At 53.4% G+C, this 19,400-nt stretch overlaps 1 protein-coding gene and 1 pseudogene across 18 annotated transcripts; both read left to right on the forward strand.

Moving 5' to 3' along the window:
- The first annotated feature begins 1,030 nt into the window (after window positions 1-1,030).
- Window positions 1,031-17,631, forward strand: SLC35E2A (solute carrier family 35 member E2A). 18 transcript variants are annotated; one of them, XR_008526284.2, is made up of 7 exons: window positions 1,031-2,938; window positions 5,687-6,155; window positions 6,334-6,469; window positions 6,945-7,072; window positions 10,215-10,360; window positions 11,271-11,609; window positions 12,084-12,625. XR_008526284.2 is itself a non-coding variant. In XM_063716207.1 (7 exons), exons 3-7 carry the CDS (start codon window positions 5,834-5,836, stop codon window positions 13,712-13,714), a joined length of 771 nt encoding a protein of 256 aa, XP_063572277.1. In that variant the 5' UTR covers window positions 1,031-2,992; window positions 3,919-4,325; window positions 5,687-5,833; the 3' UTR covers window positions 13,715-17,631. The 18 variants fall into 18 exon arrangements, 17 of the variants coding, with proteins under 17 accessions (XP_063572277.1, XP_063572271.1, XP_054413827.1 ...); XM_063716207.1 differs by lacking the exons at window positions 11,271-11,609; window positions 12,084-12,625 and adding exons at window positions 3,919-4,325; window positions 13,676-17,631 and having other exon boundaries at window positions 1,031-2,992; XM_063716201.1 differs by lacking the exons at window positions 11,271-11,609; window positions 12,084-12,625 and adding exons at window positions 3,919-4,325; window positions 13,676-17,631.
- On the forward strand, window positions 14,976-17,631 carry LOC100446404 (uncharacterized; annotated as a pseudogene).
- Window positions 17,632-19,400: the final 1,769 nt, after the last annotated feature.

The raw sequence follows: 19,400 nt of genomic DNA on the forward strand, positions 1-19,400 counted from the left end.
CTCAGGAGGCTGAGGCAGGAGAATCACTTGAACCCGGGAGGCAGAGGTTGCAGTGAGCTGAGATCGTGCCACTGCACTCCAACCTGGGTAATGAGAGCGAAACTCCATCTCAAAAAAAAAAAAAAAAGGAGTACTTTTCATAAATCTGCTTTTGAAATCATTTGGATACTACAGAGGCTCTGCTGACCACAACAGCCAAGACTGGTGGGCAAATCACCAGACATTTCCGGGTTTCCTGGAAAGTAGGAGAATCTACTTTGTAAACTGCTCTCAAATTTATGAACTCCATGTGGATAGTGAACGCAGGCACCAGGCAGATGGCACTCCACTGCGTTAATTTCACTTCGTTTTATAATTTTCTTTCTTCCTTTTTTTTTTTTTCTTTTTTTTGACGGAGTCTCACTCTGTCGCCAGGCTGGAGTGCAGTGGCCCAATCTTGGCTAACTGCAAGCTCTGCCTCCTGAGTTCAAGCGATTCTCCTGCCTCAGCCTCCCAAGTAGCTGGGGTTACAGGCATGCGCCACCATGCCCGGCTAATTTTTTTTCGTATTTTTTGTAGAGACAGGGTTTCACCGTGTTAGTCAGGATGGTCTCAGTCCCCTGACCTCGTGATCCGCCCGCCTCGGCCACCCAAAGTGCTGGGATTACAGGCGTGAGCCACCGCACCTGGTCTTTTTTTTGGGGGGGGGGGGGACAAGGGTCTCACTCTGTCCCCCAGGCTGGAGTGTGGTGGTGAGATTCTAGCTCACTGCAGCCTCGACCTCCCAGGCTCAAGCCATCCTCCCACCTCAGCCTCCCGAGTGGTTGGGACCACAGACACCATCGCTGAGCTCTGACCGGCTCCCGGGGGCGCTCCGCGCCTCTCCTCCTGCCCCACTCCTCTGGGGACATCCCCACCAAAGACCCCGCGGGAGGAAACAGTCCCAGCCTCTGGCCCAACCCGGCTGCGGGCGCCACGGGGAAGCCTGGGGAAGGAGGCTGCCATCAGCCTCCCGAAGCTTCACACAATGGAAACAAAAACAAGTGAAAGTTTAACAAAACGTAAAAGTAATATTTATTTATTTATGAGATGGAGTCTCTCACTGTCGCCCAGGCTGGAGAGCAGCGGCGCTATCTCGCCTCACTGCAACCTTCGACTCCAAGGTTCAAGCGATTGTCCTGCCTCAGCCTCCCGAGTAGCTGGGACTACAGGCACGCGCCACGAGGCCCGGTTAATTTTGTTTGTATTTTTAGTAGACATGGGGGGGTGGGGTTCACTATGTTGGCCAGGCTGGTCTCGAACTCCTGACCTCAGGCGATCCGCCCGCCTCAGCCTCTCAAAATGCTGGGATTACAGACGTGAGCCACCTCGCCCGGCCGAAAGTAATCTTTTCTTTTTTCTTTTGAGAGGGAGTCTCGCTCTGTCGCCCAGGCTGGAGTGCAGTGGCGCCATCTCGGCTCACTGCAACCTCCGCCTCCCGGGTTCAGGTGATCCTCCTTCCTCAGCCTCCGGAGTAGCTGGGATTACAGGCGCCCGCCACCACGCCGGGACAATTTTTCTATTTTTAGTAGAGACGAGGTTTTACCACGTTGGCCATACCAGGCTGGTCTCAAGCTCCAGACCTCGTGATGCGCCGGCTTCGGCCTCCCAAAGTGTTGGGATTACAGGCGTGAGCCACCGTGCCCGGCCCAAAAGTAATCTCTAAAGAGCCCTCCAGCCGTAACTTCCTTCCTGAAAATTATCTGGGAAAGTAACGCTAGGAAAACGCTGGACGAAGCTCTGGAATCGGGGGTCCTCGGGGCCGCAGGTGCGCCCGCGGGTGTCTGCTCGGGACGTCCCCCAGCAGCCCGGACGCCAGCCTGGATGCGAAGGCCCCGCCCCGGAGCGCGCCACAAGCCAATCAGCGCCCTGAGGCGAGGCCTCATCCGGCGGGGCGGCCCCGCCCCCCGCAGCTCCGGGCCCAGCCGCCAGAGCAGCTTTCCCTCAGGCTGGGCAGAGCGTGGCGACTTTCGCCAGGAGGCGCCTTTGTGTGTTCTAAGTTAAGCCTATTCGGTGGATTTCTTATTCCTTGAATCCAAACCTGGGCAGTAAACGCTCCGGGGCTTAGAGGCCGCTGCCTGCACAGACTGGCTGATCCCGCCCTGAAGTGCCGCTGGTGGAACAACCCGGGCGGAACCAACGGGCGGCCGCGGGGGGTGGGGGAGCGCCGGTTTCCCCCCACGTCTGCCTTCAGTGGAACGGCCCCGGCGGAACCAACGGGCCGCGGGGGTGCACTACGCGCACCGTCTTCCTCTCCCTCTGCCTGCAGTGGAACGGCCCGGGCGGAACCAACGTGCGGCCGCAGGGAGCACTCGGCGCGCCGTGTCCCTCCCCATGTGGGTGCAGTGGAACGGCCCGCGCTGGACCACCAGGCGGCCGCGGAGGGGCACTGAAAAGCCCCGTGTTACCCTCGACCTTAAAAAAAAAAAAAAAAAAAAAAAACTCCGTGTTTCCACCCCCGTCGGCCTGCAGTGGAAGGGCCCGAGCGGAACCAACGAGGGAGGGGGCGCGGAGCGCGCCGTGTTTTTCCTCCCGTCTGCCTGGAGTAGAACGGCCCGGGTGGAACCAACGGGCAGCCGCGGGGGCGTTGTGGGCCGCGGCGCGTTTCCCCGGCTCCGCGGCTCGGGGCACTGAGGAGCGGCGCCCGCGGGGCAGCCAGGAGCCCGATGCCGGGTTCTGCGCGTCATTTCCGGTCCCGCGGGCGTCCGGTGAAGCCTACCTGGATCCGCCAGCCCTGTGCCACTCCCCAGTGCCGAGCTCCGAGCTCCTTCCGCGGCCTCGCGCCCGGCCCCTCCACCGCGCGCCTCTCAGGCCCCGCCCGCCAGCGTCCCTTTGTTGTGAAGGCGCCGGGGCGTAGACCGGGGCGCCTGAGCTCGGGGCCTAGCGCTATGCCTGCGGCGGAGACTGCATCAGGCTGTCGGTGGGTTCTGCGTGCGGGGTGCTCTGCTCGGTGATCGGTGCTGGGTGCTGCGAGGTCGGTGCTGCGTGGTCGGTACTCGGTCCTGGGTGATGGGTGCCGGTACTGATGCTGAGTGTGCGGGCGTCCGGGGTTTCCCTGCCCGGATTCGCTCCTGGGGTTCCTTTCCTATGGCTGGCGCTGTGCGCGGAAAACGCTGGTGGAGTTTTCTGGGCTGGCTTTAAGCGTTTTCACGTCCGGGAGTCCACGGCAACCCCCACGCCCTGAAGCCCGGGAACGCGGTGTGCGTGGCCGCAAAAACAACAACAAACACACACACACACAAAAACACGCAAAAAACAAAAGCAAAACTCCCGACAGCCGAGCCCCGTTCGGTGCCTTTTTCTTTTTTTTTTTTGGAGTGAAATCTACTTTGCTCAGGAAGCCTGCAAATCACATTTTCAGGCCAAACGAGGCCGTATTTTAGAAGGGGTCGCTGAGGCAGGAGTAGCAAGGCTTTCCACTCCACTCACGCATTTGCAAAGTAGGCAAATCGTAAAACGGAGGGCAGAACGAAAGTGAGCGGATGTGGGAGTCCAGGCTGCGCTTCGTCCACATCGATAACAGATGTTTCGTGGTGAAGATGTGTAGGGCGCAGCGGGTCACCTGGGCGGGCGGGGGGTGCACAGGGCGTCCCTCCTGAGCCCTCTGCCAGGTGGTTTCCTTGGGACGAACTCCCAGGGGGAGGTCTGAGTTCCGGGGCATGGTTTGAAGATTTGGGACACATTTTGCCTGAAATTCCCTGCCGGCCGCTTGAACCCACCTGGACTTCCTGACCAGCGGCACGGATTCCTGACCAGGGGCCTGGCTAGGAGAGGTCTGCACAGTTGGACGAGGTGCAAAGTGACGCTTTGTCAGTAACCCGGCGTTGAGATTCCTGTGGTGCGACGAGCAGCTCCTATGGCTTTATCCCATTTTAAATCTAGGTTTTCTTTTCCTTCTAGTCCTTGGGCTCCACCCCGGGAGTTGTGCCCAGACAGCAGAAGGGAAGGATGTCATTTCTGAGATGCGGTTCAGAAAGGCCTGGGCTCCTGTCCTGGCTGCTCTCTCCCACTCCCTGAGGAGCTTGCTGGATGAAAGCTGCTGTCAGGCTGTGGGGCGTCTTGTGGAGAAACTGGTCAGGGCCCTTTCCACCTATAGCCAGCAAGGAACTGAACCCAGCCAGCGTCCACCTGAGTGAGCTCAGAGGTGGACCCCAGCCCCAGTTGAGCCTTCGGATGAGGTCACAGCCCTGGTCCGTGGTGTGACTGCAGCTTCAGGAGGGACCTTAAGCCAGAGGTGCCCGGCTAAGCTTCCTGCAGATTCCTGCCCCACAGGGGCCGACATCAAAAGCATTTGTTGTTTTGAGGTGGTAAGTGTGGAATGACTGTTACAGGGCAGTAGAGAAGGAGCATGCACCCTTCCTGGTTCTTATTTGCCTTTTAGAAGTTGTCTGTGAATCGCTTGAACCTGGGAGGTGGAAGTTGCGGTGAGCTGAGATCTCACCACTGCACTCCAGCCTGGGCGACAGGAGTGAAACTCCTTCTCCAAAAAAATTCTTGTCTGTGAAATACGTTTTTTTTTTTTTTTCTTTTCTTTTTGAGACGGAGTCTTGCTGTGTCACCCAGGCTGGAGCAGGTGCAGTCTCGGCTCACTGCAACCTCCGCCTCCCAGGTTCAAGCGATTCTACTGCCTCAGCCTCCTGAGTGGCTGAGATCACAGGCGCCTCACACCATGCCTGGCTAATTTTTGTATTTTTAGTAGAGACGGGGTTTCATCATGTTGGCCAGGCTGGTCTCAAACTCCTGACCTCAGGTGATCTGCCTGCCTTGGCCTCCCAAAGTGCTGGGATTACAAGCATGAGCCACCATGCCCTGCCAACGTTTCTTTTTTTTTGCCTGTTTTTCTAATTGGTTTGTAGGAATTCTTTATACTTTCTGGTTATTAATCCTTTGTCTGTTGCCAGTATCTTTTCCCAGGTTGTGGCTGTTCATTTCACTTTGTGATATGTGTATATATATATATATTTTTTTTTCTTTCTTTCTTTTTTTTTTTTTTTTTGAGACACAGTTTTGCTCTTGTTGCCCAGGCTGGAGTGCAGTGGCACGATCTTGGCTTACCACAACCTCTGCCTCCCCTGTTCAAGTCATTCTCCTGCCTCAGCCTCCTGAGCAGCTGGAGTTAAAGGGATGCACCACCATGCCTGGCTAATTTTGTATTTTTAGTAGAGATGGGGTTTCTCCATGTTGGTCAGGCTGATCTGGAACTCTCAACCTCAGGTGATCCGCCCACCTCAGCCTCCCAAAGTGTTGGGATTACAGGCGTGAGCCAAGTCTGGCCTTTTTTTTTCTTGAGACAGGGTCTTGCCCTGTCGCCCAGGCTGTAGTGCAGCGGCGCAGTCTTGGCTCACTGCAACCTCCGCCTCCTGGGTTCAAGCAATTCTCCTGCCTCAGTCTCCCGAGTAGCTGGGATTACAGGTGCATACCACCACACCTGGTTAATTTTTGTATTTTTAGTAGAAACAGGGTTTCACCATGTTAGTCAGGCTGGTCTCGAGCTCCCGACCTCAAGTGATCCACCCGCCTCGGCCTCCCAGAGTGCTGGGATTACAGGTGTGAGCCACCGCGCCCGGCCCAATTGCATTTTCAAAGTGATTTTAAATTGGTGGTTGAAACTTTTGAGGACATGAAATGTTCAAAACGGGTGATGTGTTTCCTTTTCTTAATGTTTTAGTATCTGCTTCTGCGCTTTGCCTGGGAGAGGCCCTGGTGGCCTCGTTCCTGGCGCCCGGAGTCCCTGCTGCGTCCCCACCCCCGGGTGGTCACGGTGACACATGCTGCCCAGCCTGGAGGTAAAATTGTTCGTGGCTGTGGCTTCAGCATGTCATCCTCGGTGAAAACCCCGGCACTGGAAGAGCTCGTTCCTGGCTCTGAAGAGAAGCCGAAAGGCAGGTCGCCTCTCAGCTGGGGCTCTCTGTTTGGTCACCGAAGTGAGAAGATTGTTTTTGCCAAGAGCGACGGCGGCGCAGATGAGAACGTACTGACCGTCACCATCACGGAGACCACGGTCATCGAGTCAGACTTGGGTGTGTGGAGCTCGCGGGCGCTGCTCTACCTCACGCTGTGGTTCTTCTTCAGCTTCTGCACGCTCTTCCTCAACAAGTACATCCTGTCCCTGCTGGGAGGCGAGCCCAGCATGCTAGGTAGGCGACGGCTCGGGCAGGGTGGAAGCCGGCCGCCTGCCACCCCACAGGGAGCAGCCAGCAACCACCCGGGAGGGCCCGGGGAGTCCAGGTCAGGATGGGAGCCCGGGGGTGGAGCCCGCTGCAGGCACGGGAGGGGTGATTCTCCCTCTTGTCTTTGGCCCCCTCCCTCCCGCAGGCGCGGTGCAGATGCTGTCCACCACGGTTATCGGGTGTGTGAAAACCCTCGTTCCTTGCTGTTTATATCAGCACAAGGCCCGGCTTTCCTACCCACCCAACTTCCTTATGACGATGCTGTTTGTGGGTCTGATGAGGTAAAGAATCTCCTGGTTTTGGTTGAGTGTCTCTTTTTTTTTAAATGTAAAGTCCCTCTCTCGTTACTAGAGCGGGGACTCTGCTGGCTGGTGAGTTTTCAGTGCAGACTTTCTAAAAGCGCCAGGGCTGTCCAGATTTCAGGACACCAAATGAATGTGGCTTCGTGGCTCTCACTGCCACGTGTGTTCAGTCAGCTTCTTTCCGGGCTGGTGGTCTCAGGACAGAGTGCCTCCTTGTCTCTGGGGCGTTTTCAAGGGGTGGCAGAAGTCACTTCACATTGGACGCAGTGCCATGTCCTGGGGGCTCGACCTAAAGCGTCACAGAAGTGGGTCCAGGCACCATGTTGGTGATGAGGAGGTCGGTGGAGAGGGGCCGACGTGCCCACCGACCGGGCGAGCCCCTTGGAGAGCCTGCCCGGTGGGTGCAGGCAGATAGACTCGTTCTAAGGTGATGGTGCTTTTGGCTCATTTTTAGGTTTGCAACTGTGGTTTTGGGTTTGGTCAGCCTGAAAAATGTGGCGGTTTCGTTTGCTGAGACGGTGAAGAGCTCCGCCCCCATCTTCACGGTGATCATGTCTCGGATGATTCTGGGGGAGTACACAGGTGAGGCCCCCGGGCCCCGCCCCACCGCCTGCATCCCACTATCCGGGGTCTCCATCCGTGGTGCCCGTCTCTGCCGCCTCCCATGGGGCTCTGCCGCGAGGACCACTCAGAGCGGTGCCCACACTGGCAGTGCCTTCACTTCTCCCCTGAAACGTTTTCCCCACGGTCACGTGTGCGCACGTGTCTTGGAGCCTGGCGTCTGCCAGGTGTTCTCACACTGGCATGCGGAGGTCAGGGCAGGTTTGTGCCTCGTGACCCTAACTGGGTGGGGAGACAGGTGGGGACTGGGCAGATTCCTGGCAAGCAAGATTACTGCAGGTGCCAATCACTCATCCGAAGAGGACGGGCGGGGGCCGCCTTTGGCCAGCATCACACTGGCGGCCGTGGCTCCTGGTCCGTGGGCCCGCCTGTGCCAGCACCCCACAGCCTCCCCAGCACCCGCCACCACAGGCCTCTCCTGGGCCCCAGCCCCTGACCTCAGCTGCAACCCAGGCTCCTGCCTCTCCCACCTCTTAATGACTCACAGGCGATTTCCAGCGACACATCGGCCCCATGTCGCATACCCAGTGTGGCTGCATGAAAACCAGCGAGGGGCAGAGGCGCCCACAGAGCGCGGCATCTTGCACGGAGTGGGGGGGTGCACACATGTTCGCTTATTTAAGAAACGACAAGATCTTAAGGCCGAGGGAAGTGTCTGTCTGCCTTTGGGGACGGGAGGAGGCCGAGGGTCCAGGGTGGGGTTGGGCTTGCCCCACGTGCACTTGAGACCCGCACGCACGTTTAGGTGATTATAACAAAATCAAAGCCTAAAAGTCAACTCCGTTTTTGTTTTTGTTTATGTTTTTGAGACAGGGTCTTGCTCTGTCGCCCAAGCTGCAGTGCAGTGGCGAGGTCACGACTCACTGCAACCTCGGCCGCCCAGGCTTAGGCGATCCTCCCACCTCAGCCTGTTGGGTAGCTGGGACCTCAGGCATGTGCCACCATGCCCGGCTAATTTTTGTATTCTGTGTGTTTTTTTGTTTTTTCACCGTGAATATACATTAGTCATTTTTCTTAACAATTGAAACTTGGAACTCTGGGGATTCAGAATTAACAGCCTTGGCTGTGAGCTTCTTATCGATACCAGAAAACGTTTGGACCTTGCGTTCCACGTTGTTCTGCTGGGCTTTGTCCGAATGAACCCTTGTGAGCTGCTGTGTCCATTTCACGCGGATTCTCCTGCCCACAGTTTCACCTGGGAAGACCGAGTCCTCGAGGATTGTGACGTGCGCAGCTGTCAGAGCGTGGATCCTGGGACGCTTTTGCTTATTTTTTGTACACCTTTTTTGAGTTGGTTTAGGCAGAATTTTCCTCTAAGCAATAAGACAACATACTTACCAGTGAACTTTTTCTCCAATTCACGTACTAGCCAGACTTGGATGTTCTGGAATGATTTCAGTGGCAGAACAGGAAGAAAGATTATGATAACTTTTTCTTTTCTTTTTTTTTTTTTGAGACGGAGTCTCGCTCTCTCGCCTGGGCTGGAGTGCAGTGGTGTGATCTCGGCTCACTGCAAGCTCCATTGCCCGGGTTCTCGCCGTTCTCCTGCTTCAGCCTCCTGAGTAGCTGGGACTACAGGTGCCCACCACCACGTCCGGCTAATTTTTTGTATTTTTAGTAGAGACTGGGTTTCACCATGTTAGCCAGGATGGTCTCGATCTCCTGACCTCATTGATCCGTCTGCCTCGGCCTCCCAAAGTGCTGGGATTACAGGTGTTAGCCACCACAGCCAGCCCTCTTTTTTTTGAGATGGAGTCTCGCTCTGTTGCCCAGGCTGGAGTGCAATGGCATGATCTTGGCTCACTGCAGCCTCTGCCTTCCGGGTTCAAGCGATTCTCCTGCTTCAGCCTCCTGAGTAGCTGGGATTACAGGCACGTGCCACCACACCCAGCTAATTTTTGTATTTTTAGTAGAGACGGGGTTTCACCGTGTTGGCCACGCAGGTCTCGAGCTCCTGACCTCGTGATCTGCCTGCCTCAGCCTCCCACAGTGCTGGGATTCCAGGCGTGAGCTGCTGCACTTGCCTGTGATAACTTTCTGACCACCACCAACTTCAGTTTCCCTGGCTGCTGTAATAATCAGCTCCCTGAGCTGAGCCTTGAGGTCCGAGTTCATCTCCAGCTCCAGAAGAACCTGAGAAGCTGAGAACAGCAGGGCCAACCCTCAGTGCGTGTATGAGCACCCCCGGCCTCATTTTCGTGTTTTTTATAGAGATGGGGTCTCGCTATGTTGCCCATGCTGGTCCTGAACTTACTTCAAGTGATCCTCCTGCCTCGGCCTCCTAAAGTGGTGGGATTACAGCCGTCAGCCGCCGTGTCCGGCTTTAAAAAGAATCCTAAAAATCGTAAACAAAATGACACAGAGGAACCTTCTTGCGCATCGAGCCATGCAAGGAAGGAGCCGTTTATTTCCAGCAAGTTTAAAACGTCGATGTGACCTGCAGCCATGGCAGATGAGATGTTAGAAAACCAACTCTCTTGCTGACAACAATGAAAAAATCTTGATACCATTTAGCAAAAAGAAGTCTTGTGGGGGAGGCATTGGAGAGTGACGGAGCTGCCAGGGCCTGAGGCACCCAGCTTCCGGAGCCTCTGGCAGCCCAGCGAAGTCTCTTGTTGCCCAGGCTGGAGTACAGTGGCGTGATCTGGACTCACTGCAACCTCTGCCTCCGGGTTTAAGTGATTGTCCTGCCTCAGCCTCCCGAGTAGGTGGGATTAGAGGCGCCCACCACCACGCCTGGCTAGTTTTTATGTTTTTAGGAGAGACGAGGTTTCACCATGTTGGCCAGGCTGGCCACGCGTGTTCCCTCATTGGGTTTTCTGTTGCATTTTCCTGATGATGGTGATGTTCAGCCTCTTTCATGTGCTTGTTGTCCATTTGCATCTGCATGGTGAAAATTAGTGCAAAAAATAAAAACAAAAAAAAAAAAACAGAAAATGGATGAGTGCACAGTTCAGCTGTCCCCTCGAGGCATTTTCAGGGCTGTCCTCAGTGGCAGCAGCTTTACCCAGTTTCTGGGCAGGAGTGGCGCTGGGTGTTTTTGGTGGATGATTAGTAAATGGAAAATGGAAACCAATAGAGTATCCTTTTGTTTGCCACATAGGACGTCCCAGTGATCGGGAGGAGCAGGAAGAGCTTCAGCTACAACCAGGACGTGGTGCTGCTGCTTCTGACAGACGGAGTCCTGTTCCACCTTCAGAGTGTCACGGCCTACGCCCTCATGGGGAAAATCTCCCCAATGACTTTCAGGTGAGCAGAGGGACTTCCCAAGAGTTGAGTGTGTCCAGGTTGTTTACAAAGGAGACTAGAAATCTAGGTATTTTTATAAGGGACACATGTGATTCTCTTCCACGGAGATGACTGTGGCTATGCACTGTAATTACTAGGCTATTTTATACCCATGCTGTTTGAACTGCAAATGATAGGCCGGGCCCAGTGGCTCATGCCTGTGATCCCAGCACTTGGGAGGACAAGGCAAGTGGATCACTTGAGGTCAGGAGTTCAAGACCAGCCTGGCCAACATGGTGAAACCCCATCTCTACTAAAAATACAAAAATTAGCCAGGTGTGATGCTGGGCACCTGTAATCCCAGCTACGCGGGAGGCTGAGGCAGGAGAATCACTTGAATCCGGGAGCCGGAGGTTACAGTGAGTCGAGATCTCGCCACTGCACTCCAGCCTGGGGGATGGGAGCGAGGCTCCTTCTCAAAAAAGAAAAAAAAAAAGATAAACCGTAAAATAAACCGTAAACTGTGTGAAATAGGTATTTAGGGAAATCTCCACTAGAAGTCTTTGCGTTTGAAGGTTTTTGATATTGAGTGCTTTTCTGTCTAGAATAGCAGGGTGCTTCAACTGGTCTTGTCTGCAGGAATGGAATGGTTTCTTCTGGGCTGTCCAGTGCAGGAGCCACTGGCTACATACGGCTCCTGAGCACTTGAAATGTGGAGAATATAACAAGAACCAGATTCGGAATTCAAGCTGATTGTCGTCAGTTTGAACTTGAACAGACACCTGTGGCCACTGGTTCCTGTGCCGTGCAGCGCAGCTCTAGAAACGGGGGAGGATCCTTCAGCTTCTTTCCACTTCTGTAACTGGACAGATTGAATGAAGTTGTAATTTATTTATGTATTTTATTTTATTTATTTATTTTTTTGAGACAGAATCTCACTCTTTGGCCCAGGCTGGAGTTCAGTATCACAGTCTCGGCTCACTGCAAGCTCCGCCTCCCAAGTTCACAGCATTCTCCTGCCTCAGCCTCCGGAGTAGCTGGGACTACAGGCGCCCGCCACCGCGCCCAGCTAAGTTTTTTGTGTGTTTTTTAGTAGAGACGGGGTTTCACCGTGTTAGCCAGGATGGTCTCGATCTCCTGACCTTGTGATCTGCCCACCTCGGCTTCCCAAAGTGCTGGGATTACAGGCGTGAGCCACCGCGCCCGGCCTGTGTATTTTATTTTTCCCGAAACATAGTCTTGCTCAGTCACCCAGAGCTGGATTTCCGTGGTGTGATCTCGGCTCACTGCAACCTCCGCCTCCCCGGTTGAAGTGATTCTCCTGCCTCAGCCTCCCAAGTAGCTGGGATTACAGGCGCATGCCACCATGCCCAGCTAATTTTTGTATTTTTAGTGGAGACAGGGTTTCACCATGTTGGCCAGGCTGGTCTCAAACTCCTGACCTCAGGCGATCCGCCCGCCTCAGCCTCCCAATGTGTTGGGATTACAGGTGCAAGCCACCGCACCCAGCCAAAGGTGCAATTTAAAGACTGGAGACTAGCCAGGTGGACTGGAGGTCAAGGCGGGCAGATTGCCGGATCTCAGGAGTTCGAGACCACCCTGGGCAACATGGTGAAACCCCATCTTTACTAAAACACAAAAAATTAGCCAGGCCTGGTGAAATGCACCTGTAGTCCCAGCTGCTTGGGAGGCTGAGGCATCAGAATCACTTTAGCCCGGGAGGCGGGTGTTGCAGTGAGCCGAGATTGCGCCACTGTATTCCAGCTTGGGCTACAGAGTGAGACTCCATCTCAAAAAAAAAAAAAAAGACTGGAGAGTTTTTGGTGGCAAATACAAAGGAACGAGGTTATGTTACCAGCAGGTGTAGCAGTCCACGCGGCTGGCATCAGCAGCTGGCCACCTCATATCCTATTGCGGAAATCAGCGGACCTTTTTTCTGAAACTTCTGATCTGTCAGGAGGTGGAATTGTCCCCAAACATGAAGTGAAAAGCAGACGTTGGGGCTGGCGGGGATGGGGGACAGTCAGGTGTAGCTCTCCCTCTTCTCTGCTTTCCGTCTGCTCCAAGTCAGTGAGGTAAATTCTCAAATACCCATCCGAGCTGGTAGCTGTGCACCATGCACGCAGCGTTCCACAGCTGAGGAGCTGGAGCTCGCGCTTCTCTCACCCGCGGGTCCCGCAGGCCCCGCAGGCCCCGCAGGCCCCGCACCAAGTCGCTTTGTCCATGGCGCTGCCCTGCCCCATGCTTCCTGCATCCTGAATAGAAGGTGTTTCCGAGACAGGAAAAGTGGCCGCTCTCTCTGAGTTTTTCTGGAACTCATGGTGGTCTCCTGGGCTTGGTCACTGTCTCTCACCAGCATGTTTCTTTGTGGGGTCAGGAATTATTTCCAAATGCTCCTGAAGCCTAGTGTTTTAGTGAACATTACTGATTGTTAGCAGTGGCTGAGAAAAAAATAAAACTTTTTTTTGTTTTTTTTTTTGAGACAGAGTCTTGCTCTGTGACCCAGGCTGGACTGTGGTGGTGCCATCTCAGCTCACTGCAACCTCCACCTCCCTGGCTCAAGTGATCCTCTCGCCTCAGCCTCCTGAGTAGCTGGGACTACAGGTGTCCACCACCACGCTGGGCTAATTTGTGTTTTTTGTTTTTTTATTTTTTTATTTTTATTTTTTTGAGAGATGGGATTTTGCTATGTTGTCCAGGCTGGTCTTGAACTCCTGGCCTCAAGTGATCCACCCATCTTTGGCCTCCCAAAGTGCTGGGACTGCAATTATGAGCCACCACACCCAGCCCAATTATTTTTTTTTTTTTGAGCCAGAGTCTCATGCTGTTGCCCAGGCTGGAGTGCAGTGGCATGATCTTGGCTCACTGCAACCCCACCTCCCAGGTTCAAGACATTTTCCTGCCTCAGTCTTCCGAGAAGCTGGGATTACAGATGCCCGCCACCACGCCCAGCTAATTTTTGTATTTTTAGTGGAGACAGCGTTTCATCATCTTGGCCAGGCTGGTCTCGAACTCCTGACCTCAGGTGATCCGCCTACCTCGGCCTCCCAGAGTGCTAGGATTACAGGTGTGAGCCACTGCATGTTGCCCAATTATTTTTCAGTAGTATTTTTTTGTTTTATTTAATTTCATTTTATAAGAGCAGTGAATTAAGTACACATTATGGAAAGTTTGCAAAGGGTATTTCCCGTCACCCTTTTTTTGCACAGTCCTAATGTTGGTATTTGGTACCCTTTTTCACCCAACAAATGATCTCAAGGGATTGCTTTCCCTGGGTCTACAAAGGCACTGTGAGTGTGTGGGAGATGTTCTTATTCTTTTTTTTTTTTTTTTGAGACGGAGTCTCGCTCTGTCACCCAGGCTGGAATGCAGTGAGTGGTGAGATCTCAGCTCACTGCAGCCTCCTCCTCCCGTGTTCAAGCTATTGTCCTGCCTCAGCCTTCCAAGTAGCTGGGATTACAGGCGCCCACCACCACACCCAGCTATTTTTTTGTATTTTTAATAGAGATAGGATTTCACCGTGTTAGCCAGGATGGTCTCGAACTCCTAACCTCGTGATCCGCCCGCCTCGGCTGCCCACAGTGCTGGGATTACAGGCATGAGCCATGGCGCCCGGCCTCCCACAGTGCTGGGATTACAGGCTGAGCCCCCACACCCGGCCTCCCACAGTGCTAGGATTACAGGCTGAGCCCCCACGCCCGGCCTCCCACAGTGCTGGGATGACAGGCCAAGCCCCCTTGCCCAGCCTCCTACCTGTGGTGATTTCCAGTCCTGAGGTTGACGACAAACCTCTCGTGTATAACTTGGGAGGAGATGTGTACATTCCTTTTCTTTTTTGGACTCTGAGTATCAGGCAGGCTGTTCTGAGGTCCCCATGGGGTGAGCCTGTCTGTCCTCCCTCAGAGCCCACTGTTCCTAATCTCATCATCCAGCACCTGTCGGTTCCCCACGTGAGCCTTGGGCAAGACGCTGCAGTGTTGATGGTTTGGGTTACGTGGCGTTTAGCTGGGCGCCATCCTTGCTGAAAAAGGAAACGTCCACACTGAATGTTTCTGGGGCGCGTGGTGTGTGTCAGGCGCCCACCCCGTCCCACTGTCCCCAAGGGACTGTAGTACTGCACGCTGGGGCCACCAGCCAGCTCAACTCATCCTCCTGTGTCACGCACCCCCGAGGGCGCAGGAGGCCTGAAGAGGCTACTGGAGCCGTGTGTTAGGCAGAGGCTTCTGACCGTGTCTGAGCTCTTTACCCCCAATCTCGCAGCTGGCGGATTCCCATGCCCGGTGCAGCCTATTGTCAGCCAGCCTTTGAGATCCAGAGCTCCAGGGCTTGTCAGAGGCAGCGTGGGGCTCCAGTGGTCCCGAGTCTCATTTCCCTACCTGCTCTTTAGGCCTTTGGCACCCATGGTCACTTCACTGGTTTTCCATTTGGCTTCTCACCTGGGAAATACAAAAATAGCCCCTCCTGAAGATAGAATCGTTCAGAAACAGAGCAATAATTCTGACTCATTAACTTCTACCTACTTGAAAAAGTCTGCCATGATGATGGACCGAAATGAGGCTTTTTAACCCACAAGTAACCTTTTTATTTTTTTGAGACAGTCTTGTTCTGTCTGTCACCCAGGTTGGAGTACAGTGGCATGATCTTGGCTCACTGCAGCCTCAACTTCCTGGGCGCAAGTGATCCTCCCACCTCAGCCTCCCACGTGCCTGAAACCACAGGCACGTGCCACCATGCCTGGCTATTTTTTTGTTGAGCTGGGCTCTCACTTTGTTGCCCAGGCTGGTCTTGAACTCTTCGGCTCAAGCAATCCTTCCCACTCAGCCTCCCGTAGTGTTGGGAATATAGGCGTGCACTACTACACCTGCTTCAGCTGCTTGTATAAAACAGCTGACCTGTGTCTGGAGGACAGGCCGTGTGTGTGCTCACTGCGCTGCGAAGATGTTTTGTCACGTGACTTTCTCCGCGTTTCCATTTCTCTTTTTCTGCTTTCCTCAAAAACTAATAGAAGACAGGGTGCGATGGCTCACGCCTCTAATCCCAGCAGTTTGGGAGGCTGCAGCTGGCGGATCACAAGGTCAGGAGTTTGAGACCAGCCTGGCCAACATGATGAAACCTTGTATTTTGTAAAAATACAAAAATTAGATGGGTGTGATGGTGGGTGCCTGTAATCCCAGCTACTCAGGAGGCTGAGGCAGGAGAATTGTTTGAACCCCGGAGGTGGAGGTTGCAGTGAGCCAAGATCGTGCCATTGCACCCCAGCCTGGCAACAGGGCGAGATGCCGTCTCAAAAACAAACACTATTAGAAAATGCCCTGGAGGTGGCGGGGGGTTGTTGATTTGTGAGGACCAGCTTGAAAACAACCCCCAGGGTGGCCTTGTCTACCTCCCCATCGAGAATGTGGCTGCCAGGCTTCCCACTGGCCTCTTTGAAGATTCTGGTCTGGTATAAGGAGAGGTGCAGGCGCCTGGTTCTGAGCACCTTGGAATTTCCAGCCGCACATCCTCTGGTGTACTCCCCTCCACCCTCACAAGGAGCTTCCATCCTGCTTCGATTTTCTGTTTGTGGACCAGAAACAAATGTTTTTCCAAAGGATTAGCAAATAGGGTGATTTCCTGTGTAACGCTGCTCTGGGGCCTCTTCCTCATGCTGGCAGAAGGAGCCTGGAGCCCATGAGGCGGCCAGCACTGTGCCCTTGCTCAGTTGTGCTGTCCCCTCCATCTCCCTCAGTCTCCTCTCCATGCCCAAGTCAGTTTCCAGCCACTGGTCTTCATGGCATTCCCGGCACAGCCGGGCACCAAGAGGCAAAACCCAAGGCCTGGCTTGGCCATGTTAACGACTGTACAGACATTTTTTTTAAATAACTTTGTGTAATACTTTTCTCGAATAGTAAGTTCTTGTTGAACTGTCACGGATGTGCTTCCAGAAACGCACCGGGTGTGGTTACTTCCACTGGGTGTGTCCATGGTCGTGGTCTGTGCCTTTGTAAACAAACAGAACACTTGAACCACCTCCCGAATTGGGTCATCTGCTTCCTTACATTGATACTTAAGAGATTTGCAGCTAACTTTCAAGGAAACTTCCCCTACTGAATGGCATAAAAAGGTTAAAAAAGAAAATCCGAGAGTCCCAATTCCCTGTATAACAACATTAAAATAATCCGCCTGCCTGGAGAGATGAGAACACTGTTGCACAACCCAAAATGTGTCTTTAATTTGAGAAAAATTACCATGGTGAGTCACATGTCATTTTAAAGAGCTGAACAGAGACTATCATCAGCAAATAGAGCTCCGCTTTGTAGCTGCCTTTAAAATCCTTGTCCCAAATCCGGTGAGCTCAGCTTGCTGCCACCGCGCTCCTGGGTGATCACTCAGACGGGTCAGTGGGAATAACAGGCGAACAAGATAGCTTTTTACATGTGTCCAAAGGATGTCCTTTCTAAGGCCTGGAAGTATTTCCCTGTTGGAAGAAGTAAACAAGAATGACATTCCAGATGGAAATAGAATTCTCTCTCTTGCCTTTGACCAACATGGTCCTAAGGGGTTCTTTCCCAATGTATGTACGTGCCCTGCTGGGGCCTTACTTTATAGAATGAGAGCATCCCAGCTTCCCTAATGAATCTGGCTAGTTCTCTGTCTGGCTGAGGATACAGGAGTGGGACATCCACTCTCAGATCCCTCAGAGCACAGAAACCTTCAGCTTTGCTGTCGCTTAAGTATTTCCTCCAGTTTCCCTGCGGGCCCCTATGTTTGAGTTTGATGGCTGCTGGATCCTCGCTCAACGAAAACGCGATTGGAAACTTCCACCTGGCAGTCCTTTTTTGTTTTCCATTTCATTTCACTTTCATCTGAAAGTGGCATTCAGCTGACTTGCTCATTTAGACTGTTCACAGAGTCTGAACCTGCCAACGTGGTGTTGGAGGCTCCACTTTGAAAAGGGCCAGTCAGGGCAACTTCCCCCATACGGGAAAACTTGAAAATCACATCAACAGTCTACGTCACAGCCAAATTATATTTCCTTTATACCAAACAAAACTATGGAGAACTAAAAGTACATCATACAAAATGTTCATAGTGTTTTGTATGTGACCTATTACAGTATTTATATAACTAGATTAGTGCTTTCTAGCAAACGGTTCTGTTAATTAGCGAGTCACTTAATTCTGCCATGGTGACAAGTTGATACTGTGTAACTCATCCTGTGGGTGCCTCCTGGTTATTTTTGTCTAAACTAAGCAGGCGTGGTAGTAGCTGTCTGTGTTGCTCAGCAAAGTAAAATAAATGTTAAATATGGACTGCTTTGTTTTCTTCCTTGTGTAACTCTGGTGTTCATGCTACTGAAATGATCAAGGTTGGCATCTTACTGCCTACACCAGTTTCTAGCAACCTAAAATGAGCAAGAGAAACCAATTCTCAAAAACAAGAGGCTGTTTGCAAACAGCAAAGGATTGCAATCCAGGGTCCGTCCACAGGCTCATCTGAGGGGCTGGGGCAAGGGCAAGCTTCTGCAGGCGGAAAGTCCACGTAAGCTGTTCTGACACAAAGATCAGTGGCTACAGGAGCTTGTTGCGGTGGTGGCCTTTGTTCACCGGTGGGGCTGGCTGTTGCTAGCAGAGAGGGTCTTCACAGAGGTGGCTTAACCCAAAGTTCTGGCTGGGAAAGGCCTTTGTGGCAGCTCCTATTAGAAGTGCAAGTGCGAGGCCGCCCCCTCCTTGTGGCCTCCGGTCGATTTTGTTAGCGTTTGACATGAGTGGCTGTATTTGGGTACTCACAGATTGCACAAAGGAAGGGTAAAATGGAGATTTTTGGCCGGGCATGGTGGCTCATGCCTATAAGTCCAGCACTTTGGGAGGCTGGTGGGCAGATCACTTTAGGTCAGGAGTTCAAGACCAGCCTGGCCAACATGGCAAAACCCTGTCGCTACTAAAAATACAAAAGTTAGCCAGTTGTGGTGTCGCACGCCTCTAATCTCAGCTACTCAGGAGGATGAGGCAGGAGAATCACTTGTACCCAGGAGGCGGAGGCTGCAGTTACCCAAAATTGTGCCACTGCACTCCAGCCTGGGTGACACAGCAAGACTTTTTCTCAAAAAAAAAAAAAAAAAAAAAAAGGTGCGGCGGCTTACGCCTGTAATTCCAGCATTTTGGGAGGCCAAAGGAGGCAGATCACGAGGTCACGTGATCAAGACCATCCTGGCTAACACAGTGAAACCCAGTCTCAACTAAAAACACAAAAAATTAGCCAGGCGTAGTGGTGGGCGCCTGTAGTCCCAGCTACTCCAGAGGCTGAGGCTCGCAGGATAATGGCATGAACCCAGGAGGTGGGGCTTGCAGTGAGCCAAGATTGCGCCACTGCACTCCATCCTGGGCGACAGAGCGAGACTCCGTCTCAAAAAAATAAAAATAAAAAAAATAGGGAGATTTCCCCAGTTACCAAGAACTCAGGAAGCAACATTAAGAGCTTGGGGGAGGCCAGGCGCGGTGGCTCACGCCTGTAATCCCAGCACTGTGGGAGGCAGAGGCGGGCGGATCACTTGAGGTCAGGAGTTCGAGACCAGGCTGGCCAATATGGCGAAACCTCGTCTCTACCAAAAATATAAAAATTAGCCAGGCGTGGTGGCGGGGGCCTGTGGTTCCAGCTACTCGGGAGGCTGAGGCAGGAAAATCCCTTGAACCCGGGAGGAGGCTGCAGTGAGCCGAGACCACGCCACCACACTCCAACCTGGGCGGCAGAGCAAGGCTCCGACTCAAAAGTAAATACATAAATAAATAAAATAAAATCACATCGTAAGAGCTCTCCCTGCCCTGTTTTTGGGTAAGGTTCAGACTTAAACTCCGACATCGGCCTTTACAAGACGCACAGACCTGAGGCGCCTCACGAGGTAACCAGCAGGTAAATGGAGCGCGCTCCACCCACCCGCCACTAGGGGTCCCAGCGGTCAAGGGGGTGGAATGCGGGCGTCCAACGCGAAGGCATTCAGCTCGCAAGCCTTGCCACAGGCGCGGGCTTCGCTACCGGAAAAGTCCCGGTCGGATTCCGGAAGCCAGCCACGCGCTCCGCGCAG

This window comes from Pongo abelii, chromosome 1 (assembly GCF_028885655.2).
Source record: "Pongo abelii isolate AG06213 chromosome 1, NHGRI_mPonAbe1-v2.0_pri, whole genome shotgun sequence".
In the NCBI taxonomy this organism is placed as follows: domain Eukaryota; kingdom Metazoa; phylum Chordata; class Mammalia; order Primates; family Hominidae; genus Pongo; species Pongo abelii.